Source organism: Emydura macquarii, unplaced genomic scaffold (genome assembly GCF_026122565.2).
Source record: "Emydura macquarii macquarii isolate MOO-44397 ecotype Brisbane River unplaced genomic scaffold, CSIRO-AGI_Emac_v2 contig_3530, whole genome shotgun sequence".
NCBI classification, from domain to species: Eukaryota; Metazoa; Chordata; order Testudines; family Chelidae; genus Emydura; species Emydura macquarii.
In genome coordinates, this window is record NW_027133667.1 from 2,148,754 (window position 1) to 2,163,275 (window position 14,522).

The 14,522-nt window shown below is 40.0% G+C and overlaps 1 protein-coding gene across 3 annotated transcripts in view; it reads left to right on the top strand.

The window, feature by feature from the left end:
• The first annotated feature begins 406 nt into the window (after positions 1-406).
• The window catches only part of WASHC3 (WASH complex subunit 3), a 38,069-nt gene continuing 23,953 nt past the window's right edge, over positions 407-14,522 (top strand). The window contains exons 1-5 of one of the 3 annotated variants that reach the window (XM_067536164.1): positions 407-617; positions 5,742-5,840; positions 8,707-8,772; positions 9,394-9,525; positions 13,557-13,664. In XM_067536164.1, the coding sequence (XP_067392265.1) occupies positions 567-617; positions 5,742-5,840; positions 8,707-8,772; positions 9,394-9,525; positions 13,557-13,664 (456 nt within the window). In that variant the 5' untranslated portion in view covers positions 407-566. Of the gene's footprint in view, positions 618-5,741; positions 5,841-8,706; positions 8,773-9,393; positions 9,526-13,553; positions 13,665-14,522 lie in introns of all 3 variants that reach the window. The other 2 variants (XM_067536165.1, XM_067536163.1) reach the window with 2 other exon arrangements.

Genomic DNA, 14,522 nt, shown 5'->3' on the forward strand with positions numbered 1-14,522 from the left:
ATAATCCAGGCCTGGGGAAGTGGGTTTATCACCACCCGTTTTTCAGGAGCGAGCAAGCCTGTGACAGCGACTCTGGGGCTGATGGTGGGGAGGCTACAACATGGAACTAGAAAAAAACGGAACGTGGTGGCGGTGGGTCCCCTGGATGATCAGAGAAACCGCCACCGCCCATAGGGCCTGATCCACGCCCAGCTGGGGTGAGAGCGGCCCAGCCAGGCGAAGGACAGAGACAGTGGAGAAGACAGGCGCACGTATCCCACCGAGCCCCGCGGGCCGCGCTCGGACCATCATCCCGGCTAGACCCGCGCGTGTCGAACTACAACTCCCATGATGCAGTGGGGGCAGCCGCTTGTCCTCCGTCTCTCCGCTTGTCTATGCGCATGCGCCGGGGGAGGTGGCAGAGCCGAGTTTATATCCGGGGGCAGAGGTCACGGTAGTACGGAGGGGCGCCGGAAGCTTCCGGGTTAGGGTCTCGGGGAAGCGGCGTTGGCGGGGGGGTTGTTTCAGCCTTTCCCGGGAGCCCCCTGCCCCAACTCCTGACTCGGGCCTGCGCGGAGCGGCTGGGGATGGATGAGGACGGGCTGCCCCTGGTGGGCTCCGGCATCGACCTGACCAAGGTACGGGCCCATCCCCCGCTTTCCTAGCATGCTCCTAGCATCCTCCGCTTCCCCGGCGCGGGGAGTTGGGGGAGCCTCTTCCCCGGGGGCCTGCGCCCCAGCGCCTCGCGCGTGGGCCTAGCCCCGCCTCGCCCCCCAAGGGAGCGCGGAGCTAGGGCGGCCTGGGTCGATGGTGGCTGCTCGTCTCTCCCTGCGCCGGGGGCGTTGCCCCTGCGGGGCGGGGCGGGAAGCTTGAGCCTGAAGTGTAAAGCGGGAGCCTTGGGAGTCAGGAGAGCTGGGGTCTGTTCCGAGCCCCGCCGCAGAGTCAGACCCGCCGGGAGCTCGAGCGAGTCGCTGGTGTTTTCTCCATGGCTCTCCCCCCCCCGGCCGGGAAAAACATCGCGCCGCGGTGTGTGCCTGTCAGGGTTTCCGTCCTTCACATGTGATCTGAGAAAGTCTTTGCAATCCTTGGGTGGAAACAAGGCGATGGACTTGGAAGGTCTTTTGTGGTTGCACATCTGTCCAGGAGGCAGGCATGATTTTTCTGTGTGTTACACCTTCGGCGTCAATTGTATGTCGCTTGCCATGCCCGTGAAATTATACTCTCCTCAAACTATGAATTTGCAGTTGGAAATCTCCTGTATTGGTTTGCATTCTGGTCATTCAGCTCTTTGGCAAATAGCTATATTTGGGGAGCACAACTTCGCACTCTGCTATGTCACTTCTTTGGCTCAAAAGTCTGAGACCTGAAGCAGTTCCTCTCCAGCTAGCAGTATCAGGCCATTTCTGTTCTCTCTGGCCCTTCACCTTGGTATCCAACATACTTCTGTGTGGTGTTTAAAAAGAAAAGGGTTCCTGTTCTTGTGAAAGGAAATGACCATTAATGTGTCTAAACAAACTTTGTAAACCTTAATTTTGTCATAAACAAATGAAATTCCATTATAAACACTCCCTGTCTTTTTAAGGTCAATTTAAACCCACATGCTGAGTCACATACAAGTGAGGCAATTTATCTCATTACAGAAATATTGTCCACCAGGATACTATATTGCACAGCTTTAAGGTTTGCTATTTTAGGTCCCAAATCCATGTTAAGATAATATGTGGATGAGGAGTCAGGGCCACTCACTCAATTGTGTGTTAAGTCATCAAGGCTATAAAGTAGATACTCTACAACTCCATTCAAAAACTGGAAATGTGTTTCTGATGATGTACATAGCATTTATTTCTAGCTGTGATTGTTTATGATAGAGAGGATATTAAAATCACACAGTTCCAACTACCCTCATGCTGCTTTTTCTACCTCCTGTACTTAGTGTCTAACAAGACCTTAATAGTTGCTATGCCATGCTATTGGAGCTAGAGCTAATGCTGGGTATCATTTGAAATCTAAACTCTTTTGCTTTCTCTAATCCTAGGAGTTATGAGAACATTGAAGTTCCTTCCAGCCCTACATTTCTAAATCCTCAAGTCCAGCCCCCTATACTGAAACAGGACCAAATTACTTATACCGTTCCTGAGAGGTGTTTGTCTAACCTGTTCTTAAAAACCTCCAGTGATGGGGATTCCACAACCTCCCTTGGTAGCCTATTCCTTAATTTAACTACCCATATAGTTAAAAAGATTTTTCTAATACCTAAACTAAATCTCCCTTGCTGCAGATTAAGCATATGACTTTTTGTCCTGCCTTCAGTGGACACACAACAATTGATTTCAGTCCTCTTTATAACAGCCTTTAATAGTCTTCAAATATGCTATCAGGTCCCCCCTCTCTTCTCAAGACTTAAACATGCCCCATTTCCTCATAGGTCAGGTTTTCTAAACCTTTTATCACTTTTGGTGTTCTTCTCTGCATTCTTTCCAATTTGTCCACAACCCCTAAAGTAGTGGTTCTCAAACTTTTTAAATGAACTTTTGTCTAACCATCGCGCCCTCCCTTCCCCTGAATCGTGCCCCCCTTTCCTTCTTCTGAAAGTGGGGGAGCCCTTTCAGAAAAAAACGGGGGTGTGGTCCCTGCACTGTGGACCCTAACAATCACGCCACCCTTCCCCCGAAGTCCCCCTTTTCAGGAAAAAAAACAGGGCCTTCAGCCTGGGGAGCGTAGCAGCAGCAGCAACGCGGGGAGCACAGGCAGCAGCGCAGGGAGTGGGGGCAGCAGCAGCATGGGGGAGCGTGCCTGGCAGCGTCAGGGGGCTGCTGCTGTTGCAGGAGATGGGCCAAATGCAAGACTGACTCTTGTGGGTCTCCACTAGATACATCCTCACAATTTGATGGCAAACTATTGATAACTACTCTTTGAGTATGGTCTTTTAATCATTTGTGCACCCACCTGATAGTAATTTCATCTAGACCACATTTCCCTAGTTGTCTTATGAAACTATGTCAAAAGCCTTACTAAAATCAAAATATCATACCTATTGCTTCTCCCCATCCACTTGACCAGTAATCCAGTTAAAGAAGAAAGTTAGTTTGGTTTGGCATGATTTGTTCTTGACAAATCCATGCTGGCTATGCCTTATAACCCTATGATCTTGTAGGTGCTTACAAATTGATTTTCTAATAATTTGTTCCCATATCTTTCAAGGTATCCAAGTTAGGTTCTAAGATGACCTAGGAAATTATACATCAGTCGGCCTATCTTTAAAATGGGGTACAGTATTTGCCCTTCTCCAGTCCTCTGGGACCTCGCCCATCCCCCATGAGTTCTTGAAGGTAATTGCTTCATCTAATTCCTTAAGTACTCTAGGATGAATTTCCTCAGGACTCGGCAACTTGAATTGCATCTAACTTATTTAAATATTCTTTAACCTGTTCTTTCTAGTTTGGTTTGTGTTCTTTCCTCCTTGTTAATATTAATTTTGTTGACTGTCTGGTCACCATTGTCCTTTCAGTGAAGACTGAAGTAAAATAGTCATTAAACACCTCAGCCTTTTTGATGCTATCAGTTATTAGCTCTCCTTCCCTAGAAGTAAAAGGACCTACACTTTCCTTCATCGTTCACTGAAGTTGTAGAGATCGAAAAGCAAGGTGGTAGTTGGAATCCTCTCACTTTAAAGCATTGTTGTGAAACTTCACTTTTTTTTGGATGTCTTTATCCCATTCTGTTTTCCGTATAGCACTCTAGATGGCACAAAGGGAGCATCAACCACCTGTAAGTCCCCTGCTGCAGAAGGCAACACAGCAGAACATATGGCCTGTTATTATTCACTATGTCAGTGATAGTCACACCTCAGTGGCTCAGGAGCCAAATTAGCAATCTACATTACCCAAAAGAGCCACAGTAGTGTGAATTGATTGTTTTGTTTAGTGTAGTACTATATATTCATATTTAAACAGTATGATAGGGGAAATACTTAGTTTTTTTACATATGTATATATAATATATTATTCTCACAGCAAAATGACTGACCAAATATTATTGTATCAACTACAATTCATTAATAACATAGCAAAAGCATCCTGATTGGTTAATAATTAAATCACACAGTGTTTTGATATGTGCTGCAAACAGCTGCAGAAAACACATTAAAGAGCCTTTTGTGACTCGGGGCCCTCAGTCTGAGTATCACTGAACTATGTTAAACTTCTCAGGTTTTTGCAAAACATCACTTTTGAAGTCCAGTGTTGTCTTAATTTTATTTAACTGGGTCATCATAATTTCGCATGAACATAGAAACAGAACTTCTCATGATACCAACAGCATTATGGGAATTAAATAGTCCTTTAGCTGTGACTTGGAGAGAGTAAGCACCACAGAAACACAAATATTATCTTCTTAAATTTTTTATGAAACTACTGAATTTTTTTACATAATTGAAACTAAGTAGCACTGGAAAAAAGAGAAAATTTTTAAGTAGGTAACACCTGTGCTTTATAGCCTTCCATGACTAGAAATATTTTAATGGGCAAATAGAATTACTTCTAAAACAAAAGTTTTAAAAATATTAATCTTAGACCAGTGATGGGAAACCATCATGGGATTTTGATCCATGTGTTCAGATCCTTTCCTTTTCCCCAAAGGTTAGGGCTGTTAATGTTGTTTATTATTTATATTGCAGTAGCTTTTCAGTTTTTGATCAGGGTAGTATTGTGCCAAGTACTGTACATACGAGTAATACAAAGGTAATCCCTGCCATAGAGATTTAACAGTCTAGGATTAAGACAAAACCAAACAGATGGATAAACAGACAAATGGGGGCTAGGTGAGGAACAAAGTAAGAATAAAGACAGCATGAGTAATTTGCCTCTGTCAAAGCAGTCACAGGTAGCCACCAGCCTAGCTAAATTGTGTTATTAGATGTGGCTGGAGTCTTGCAGAAAAACAAATGTTTTGCTTTATACAAATCCTTCAGTGTTAACCAAATATCAAATATTCCATAAAATGGCACTTTTTGTAGCATAAGTTTAAGAATATGATGATGCATTACCTATGAGAAATTATAGTGATCTTGTTTAGAAGTTCTTGTGAAGGTCTTTTCTTTATCTACACATTACTAAGTTCTTATTGCATTGAATAATTGGTGTTTCAAATGGGCCCCAGACAACACATCTTGAAGAGCAGAACTTCCTGAGCATCAATATGAAAAGTCTGACTGTGTCTTGCTTAAGGGGTGGTCTTTCAACTTACTTTCAAGAGAGGCGTGGTCTGGTACCTTGTACCTGGCAGGGCAAATCTATGTATCCAATAAAGGTTTGTATCCAATAGAGATCTTGTTCCCCTTTTATTTTTGCTCAAATGTCTGATTTCCACAAGTGTACTGGGTACTAGTGTGTGTATAGTCACATTTTGTTTTTCCTCTGCGAAACTACTTTTGTCTCAAGTCCCAAAGCAAGATTTTTTGATCCATTCTCCATGCTGACTTTCAGGAAGCTTCACTCTAAGGTTAAAATATGTCTTTGGATGATTACAACCCCTTTGTTTATACAGATGTTTTCCCATTTTCTGTACATCCTGCCCTTTTCCAGTATAAACTTTAGTTGATTCATAGTGAAAAAGGATGTTCATAACGCCTTGAAAAATGATCCCAAATATTTGGGTAGCCTCATTCATGTAAACTTAAAAAATGAGCTGATGAGTCCAAATGTAAGAATTGAAGACTTAGATTTTCTGTCTGTGAATTTGTTTTCCTGTTTTGCATAATACAGGTTCCAGCTATTCAGCAGAAAAGAACGGTGGCATTTCTAAACCAGTTTGTGGTTCACACAGTGCAGTTCCTCAACCGCTTTTCTACTGTTTGTGAAGAGGTATGTTCATATTGCATCACTTTGCATCAGACTTCACATGGATGAACATGCATTACTTATAGTATTGCTCGGTTTTTGCATCTTTGAGTGCCAGTTGACCATGCATATTAGTTGGAATTGAAAGAATTAGTCCACTGCCTGCTTAAGGTTCAGGTTGAGTAAGTGGACTAATGCAGATTTGTTCACCTGTGTATGAGAAATCCATTTGAACTCTAATTTTACTAAGCCAATAGCCCATTTGTATTAAGTCTTGAAGTTTGGACATTTTAAGTGATTTGACAGAGCGTGATGTCTTCCACAAAGCAGGTATGATACAAATGGCAGCAATGCAAACTAGCACCTTACTAATGTGTTTCAACCATGAACTGGAGAGACCAATACAGGTTGAGAGGGTACTTCATTCTCCTTGTCCATTCAGTTCATTTTTCTTTTGGCAGAAGCTGCCAAGAGAAGTGCCTGTTAAACATTGGTGGTGGTGCTGCAGTGGGGAGGAGTTGTGAAGTAAATATCTCAGTCCATTTTACCTCCACCAAAAGCCTAATAAAAAGCCATCAGATTCTGTTTTTTGGTGACATATGCTTCATTGGTATTTCTTTTGTTCTCCAATTACTGGGAGTTTGAGGACAGTGTAGGATTAGACATACACATAGTACATTACCAAGAGACTGGGAATAGGGAGGAAAAAAGATGGAGTTTCAGCATTACCTCCTTCAGAATGGCTCAGCCATTAAAAACTTGCTGTGGTGTATTTGAATCGTGGGAGCTGGGTCCATTTCATAAATCTGTTCTTACTTCATAACTGGATAATGTAACTATCCAGTACCATCAAACTATCCAAATTTTGACTTGCCTCTCTTTCCTGCTCACGTTCTCCAATTTTTTAAAGAAGAATATGGTTTAAGATGATTTTTTTGTCCTATAGCTTTGAAATGACTTTGTTTTTAAAAAATTGACAAGTAATTAGTGCATAACATGGGCCCGTTTTCATTTTTTTTTCTTTCAAAAGGATAAAATAGCCCACAGTGACAGGTTTTCAAGGTGAATTTAGTGCCTATGAAAATGTTCCAGATTGACAACACAAGAAAGTTTCCTAGTTAGCTATAGAGCAGCATCATGCAAGCTCCCTTCTGAAAGGACTTCCTCTGAAGATGAGATGTTAATTCAGTCTCCATGTGCTTTCTAACCTCATCTTTTTTGCTGAGGGTGTCAGTAGTAGCTTTTTGCTATTGTCTTTTAACTCATTTCAGAGTACCAAACAGTCTGATCCAGTAGTAATAATTTAGTCAAATTGGATTTGACAATACAGATATGAAAGATTCTGTTGTCTATTAATGCTGCCCTGAGCCATCCTCTTGATGCTTAAGTGTAACATTTGGCAACTGTGCCAGCATCAGGGGTTGAGGGGAGAAACTAAACATAATTCTGGATTTTTAGCAGAGGAAGCTCTTGGTATTTGTGGCAGCTTGACTACCTTGATAGAATTTTTGTCAGTACTGCAAAATCTAGGAGATTTCCTTGAACCCATAGGACCTCAATGTCTCCTTAGGGTGCCTATAAAATACACACTTTCCCAAACAGAACTATATATTTAATCAGCACACACCAAAGCTGTTAAGTCTCTTGCATAAACTACGTATTTTAAACTGTGGATAAATAAGTATTTTGTGAAGCATAAATTCATATTCATATCAAGCCTAAATGTGTAGTTAACCAAGAGACTAAGTAATACATGTTACAATCTCTGACTTATTTTTTGTATTAAGAATAAAAACTTTTAAATGTCAAAGTGCCATCTTAAATTGACAAAATGCAGGAAATTCAAAGTTGAATCTGACACTGTCCTTAATTTGAATTTCCTGACTTTAGTCAAATTAAATAAGACATGTAAAATTATGTAGTTGCCTTTGTATGTACCCCCCATCACAAGGTTGTGGGTTGGTTTTTAAAAACAAAACAAAACAGGAGACTAACTTGTGAAGAACAAGGACTCATTTGTAAGCAAGTCAAGAGACTATAATTTTTGTCACTCTGTCCTTCTTTCTGACTCTAAAATGTTGGTGAGGATTGATGTTTTCTGAGGTGTTTGTGTTCTGCTTCTGAGCCGGGCAGAATCCTGCTAACGTTCCAGAAGGCAGTCAAAATACTATATATCTGCTAGCCAACTTTACTAGGATGGTCTGGCTTGATGTGGCACTGATTAGATAAAGACATGACAGTTCTTGTGGATTAATTTTTTAAAAAATGTTACATTTTAAAAGAACATTATATGAAATTTGATTGTGAGATGCAATTGGAGCATGTTAAACTTTTAGTTCTAGCTTACCAACAGTTTTGACTGTAAATGACTCCCATTCACCATCCTGTATTCTTCTGATTTCTCTTCCTCCAGTCCATCCTTGTATGTACAGTTACTTACACATATTTCCCACCTTTCATCTTTCACATTTTTGAAGTAAGTTCTTTGAAGCAAGTAACTTTGAGGATACAGTATGTCTAACTTCATTACCCCAGTACCCTGAGTAAGCTTCATTAACTGTTGCTCTCATTTGCACGTAGACTCTCTCTATCCCCTTTATTGGCAGCATTGCCATTATGGGGAAAGAGCAGTATGTAGTGAAATTACTTTAAATGCCAACAAATGCAATGTAGGAATCAACATCAAGCAGTGTCCTAATGGTGTACAGTAGTACACTTTAGTCTTTTTTTCTAACAGGGGTTGCCCTGTCACTTATTTTGCATCTTCAGTAGGCTGAGAATATAAGTATATTTCATGTTTATCTACATGTTCCTTGTTTTACCGTTGCCAGTTTTGGCTTTTAGAAGGGCATTGAACAATGCTGTCATGTCTTAATTTTTTCTCTCCTAGAAGTTGTCAGCTCTCTCTCTCCGTATCCAACAAATTGAAACAACGCTTAATATTTTGGATGCAAAGGTGTGTATGTATATATAGATGTGTTTTGGTGGTGTGTGTTTACAACACTCAAAGTCTAACTTCTTTATAATTAGTAGATTTTTTGCACTGAAGTACAATTGTCGTCAGAACTGTGCTGTAATGGAATTTAATGTAATGGAATTCAGTGGCTCAGGCACTCTCCTGCAATGTGGAAGACTCCTTTTCAAATCCTTTCTCCCCATCAGACTGAGGGGCAAATTGAACCCAAGTCTCCCACATCTCAGATGACTATTTTAACCACAGGTTATAAGAGAGATACTACCGCCCAGCATTTAAGTTCTGAAAAATATTTTTGGGGGCCAAAACAATTGTTGTGAACTTGACGTGGATTCACCCTAGTTTCAAGTCAAATGAAACACACTTTTTGTGAATTAACTATTTGTCTGAAAAATTTCACACAGTTCTAGTAGACAAGGCGTTAGTGAGGAAACCTAAAAGCAAGTGATGGAAACTATTTGTTGTACTGACATGGGAAGTATCAGCTGAATTCATTTATAGACTGGCATATGTGCTGACTTCTAAGTAATAGGAATACATGTTATTGGCTAAACTCAAGATGTTATGCTTACAGTTTATTTGAAAATTGTCTTCTCTGTTCAGTTGTCATCTATTCCTGGCCTAGAAGATGTCAAATTTGAAGTATCCAATGCAAATATGAACAGTGTTACAAATGGTCCAGTTCCACAAGCCACTACAGATCAGCACTCACTATCTGTATCTCCTCAGTCAGAAGTAAGTATCAAAGTATAAATAATATACTTCTACCCAGAAAGTGTTTCCTCTTGATTGAACAAGATGGAGTGAGCAAGCATGGTGTAAGGGAGAAATCAAACCAAATTTTAACTGTATAATACATTTTCCATTTCATGTTATTTAAGTGGTGTTTTTTTAAAAAAGCTTGTTAAACTTTTTTGTTAAATTACATTTGTAGTGATTTAACTAATACAAATTTTATAGTGAGAAATTATTTCCTGCATTTTTCTTAAATCCCACTGAAAGGTGAGCTTGAACTAAGTAGCAAGAAGGATCAGGGAAGGTCATGCATGGGATTAAAAATTCAAATCCCACCATTCTAGTTCTTCCATTTTTTTTTTAGAATCTGAGCTTTCAGCTGAAACCAGTAAGTTTCTAGCACATTCTATTGCAAATGCATGCTTGCCCTATTAAATCAGCTGTTTATTAGAGGAGCACTTCTACTGTAAATGATTATCAGCTTAAAGGAGACTAAATATGGTTTACACATGTTCCCGCTTCACTAAGAATTAGCACTCCTGTTGGCTATTTCACAAACAAGACTTTCTTGCCTTATTTTTGAGGGAGAGAAAAGTGGTGGATTTTTTTGTTTTTTGATCATTTTACCCCCAGTCTCCTCCTCCTCCTCTGTTTCATATCAGTTACAGTGTAGTAATTACCTCAGCCCAGAGCATGGATACAGTCTCAAACTTGGCCAGAGTTGCTGTGAAGTGACAATGGCTGTGCTATTGAAAATCCAACAGATTGTTGCTCTTCCTGGCCTGCTAATGCTTAGTAACTGTAGATTCATCTGCAGAATTGTGGTATGGAAAGTCTCTCTCACATTTGGACATATTATGCTCATTTTCATTGACCCTAAAGAGGAATAGCAAAGTGGAAGCAAACATGGACAGTTTCTTAAATAATACTGTAGACTGTCAATCATCTTTTCTCAACTTTAATTTAAAAACTTCCACTGGCCCTGCATTTTAAGGCAATACTACATATTTCTGAAAGTGGGCTTCAGGTTCAAATCTTTAGATGGACAGCTTAACAACAAATGTACAGTTTGACAGTCTGGTAGAATGAGTTTTATAGCTTAAATCTTTTATTGTTCTCCCAAGTCCGAATACTGGATATCAAAATGATAGATCAGAGAAATGTTAGTGCAAAAAGATAATGTTCTAATTTTTTTAGCAAAAATACTTTTGAATCTTTTGTGATTCAGAATTTTTCATAACTTTAAGTGAGATCACTCAGTTTGTATGGGAGTAAGATAGGAGTAACATGAGGGTCATTTTGAAGTTATTGGTATGTTAGTATAAAGGAACATTTTTAATTTGTGCCAAAATTCAAGATTTTAAAATCTAGTAGAATATAATTGAAATTTGTTCTCTACACATTCTGCCTACAAATAAACAATCTGCTTGACTCAGATTTTTTTTTTTAAGATTTTGAATTTTTCTTTTACCTGGTAATGTGAGTTTTGTATTCATCCCAGAATGTTTAGTGGATATTGCTTTCAAGATTCCTTACATTTAACTGAACAATAAACATTAAATGTTGTATAGATCTCAGTGAAGTTTTACAAATTGTTTTAAAAATTCTGACACAACTGACTTGAAGTATTACTTGAAAAGCTAGTTGTGTCCATTGCCTATAACTGATAACATACGAGAATCTTTGACTCTGTTGATTCTCTAGTATGTATGGTCTCTTGCTGATAAAATGACTTTTGTACACTTGGCGTGGGGGTTAAAAAAAAAGGGGGGGGGGAGAAAAAGGTAATTTGTACATTTTACCAGTAGAGGGTGCTATGCAGATTACACCAAATAGCAATTAAAATGTTTTACCTAAAGTAAAAATTTACCATTTTACTCTTTTATCCATTAAAGCTGAAGAGTAGAATACGGAGAAATTATGAGCTAGATAGCTATCTCAGGACTCTGATGATGAGCCACTGCCACTTTGCTGGTGGTTTCAGAGCCAAGTTTTGTAGGAAAAATAGAAGTCCAAGGGGGAGCATCAAGTCGGCAACTGAAAATGTGGTCTTAATGTCCTATAATTAGAGCTAAGGTGGAATTAATTTTTACAAGTAACCTTAGTCCAAATTGACTGACGTTATTTGTAAAATTCATTCTGTTCTTGAAACTGACTAGCTAAGGTAATTTTTTGTATTAAAGACTTCATAGACATTTGCCTTTACATTTTTTAAAAGATCACAGTTTGAGGGGATTTTCACAATTTCTGTGCCATCTGTGAAATCCTGATTTATACAGGGCCTTACCTGTAATGTAAGCGTCTCAGAAACTTGTGTGACTTTGTCCTTGATACAGACTATGACAGAGTGACTCACCAGCCAGTGCACCACTTTGTGGCTGGATTTGGTGGCATCCAAGGTTTTCCTCTCCATAGCCTTGTTCAGCCTGTTCAGGTCTATTAGGGCATGTCTACACAGTGATGATAAACATGCCACTGGCCTGTTTCAGCTGATTTGAGGTTGCAGGGCTGAGGCTGTCTGGGGCCTCAAAACTCTGGAGTAGATGTTCAGGCTCAGGCTGAAGCCTGAGCTTTGGAACCCTGCAAGGGTAGAGGGTCCAAGAGCTGAGGCTCAAGCCTGAGTGACTACACAGCAGTTTTTAGCCCTGTGAGCCCGAATCAGCTGACCCCAGCCAGCTGCATGCGTGCTGTGTCTTTTATCCCTGTATAGATGTAACTCCAATTAGCCTGCTTTGTCTTGTGACTCTGCCTTCCAGCCAGGTCACCTTTTAGTCCCATTCCTTTGGGATAAATTTGAGTCCAGTCCAATAGTAATCCAGCAGCCTTCTGTTAGGGCAAAAGACAGATTCTAGACCCACTAGGCGTTATAACCCTTGTCTGGGGTCTTCATCAGGCCTTTTGGTGGTGGCCTGTACAGGAACCAAGTCTCACTCTACCCTGCAGCCCAGGGCTCCTGTAGTAGCAGTTAAGATATGCTTCTTTAGGCCTCCTGCTGCTTCTCTGGGCTTCTTTCTATTGCAGCCTTCTTTTCCAGGCCTCAGAGGAAGGGAAACAAAGGAAAGTCACAACTCAAGAATAATCCAAGCACCTGCCTATCCCTTCCTCCTTTCAGGAGATATCTCATGAGCTGTAGCATCACTCCGTATACTTAGGGCTATCTTGCAGTGTTCCCAGGAACTCTCTGCCAGCTTTGTCCACTACAGTTTTCCTTCGTGGGAGCTAGTGGGAAAAGGTCTGTCCATCTCCCAGAAGGCTTTGGCCTTCTGAACTGAGTTTCTGCCTTTTAAGGCTTCTCCAAAATTGACATGCCTTGCTGATGCAGCATACTGGGCTGCCTGAGCCCAAAGCTACTCTTTAGCCCCTTCTTGTCTTCATGCAGGATTTGTATACCCCATCACACAGACACAAGACAGATACTATTGCACCATATACTTTATAGGAATGACAGTTTTAAAAATATCAAATTGCAAAACAGTAGAAGATAGACATAAATACCTGTAAAATTGTGAACAGATAATGTCCTTTACGAATGATCTGTTCAGGATAAGTGTACAACATGAAGGCACATGATCAGTCTTTTTAAGACTTTCTTTTTAGAAATGTTAATATTACTCTGATGTAGGCATATGACACATTTTAAAAATCAGCTTTTTTTTTTTTTTTTTGGTATAGTCCTTTGAATCGACTGATTGATAATATATAATAAAGCTATTTGAATGAAGCAGAATTGCTTTAGAGCATCAGCCTGACAGCTTTTTCATGACTTCTTTAACACACACACTTTTAATATAAATAAATTATTTCTGCTGTTGAAAACTATTTCCCTTTCAAAAATGTATTGTGACAAACATTGTAATAAAAGTAATCCCAAATGGCAATGTGTACATATAGACGTCTATAATCTGTATATTGGGGTAAGGAGGATCTAATTTTTTCTCTAGTCCCAAATTTTATCAACTGAAATCTCCTTATATGCTCCTGATCTGTGTTGTTGCTCAAGATTTACATACAATGTTCTCTGTATACAGCAGAACAGCATACATGAGACAGGACAACAGAAAACAGAAGTAGCAGCAGAAAATGCCATGACTGTAGCCAAGGATCCAAGATATGCCAGATATCTCAAAATGGTTCAAGTGGTAAGTCTGGTTTTTTGTTCTTTCTCTAGCTTCATTTGAAATTCCTTTATGCTTTTTATGATGAAATTATGTATATCTGTATATGAATGTAACTGATGGGAAGTTTCAGGAAATGAAGAAACTAATTTACACGGACATGTTATGGTGACATCTGACTGTTGCACCTACAAACACTGAGGAACAGATAGGATATTACAAATTAAGTTGGGAAAGTGTGCCAACCCCCTCACTCTTCAGACTGAGGATTCTTAAACATTTTATTAATGTGGGCTGCTTCTGAATAAAGTATCTTGTAGATCATCACATCTCTCATTCATCATTTTGTAGATTACCACCTCTCCCATTCATGCAAGATCCGACAGCTACAGTAGCATTAAGTGTTAAAGTAATAGGAAAATGTGTATATTTTAACTTATTATATGTCCTTCTTTTGAAGAAGAAGAAGAAAAAAAGACACTGTCCTGTTTTGCTCTTCATCTGCCCTTCATCCATTCCATTCCTGTGTCGTCTTGTTTATTTTTCCTTTTCCTGTTACCCTGGACATACTGCTTTGCAGCTGGGTTCTCTTTATCCTGGGATATTTCTCTCTTGATGATGTCAGGCATCTCCTGTCTCACTGATAGCCCTGGTTTCCTCTCCCCCTTAAGTAGCACTGATTCCAAGTGAAGGCAAATAGGCCAACTGTTGCTCCATGTTTTCAGCCACATCTATCAGTGGTTCAGGCTGTTCTTGGTAATGAAAAAGCTAGAAACAACTTGAAACAAAGAGGAGCCAGCACCATTTGACCTGTGAGTTCTCCACTGAGCACTAGTGGCCCCATTTGAAAACCTCTGTCTTAAATTACATATATAATAGACT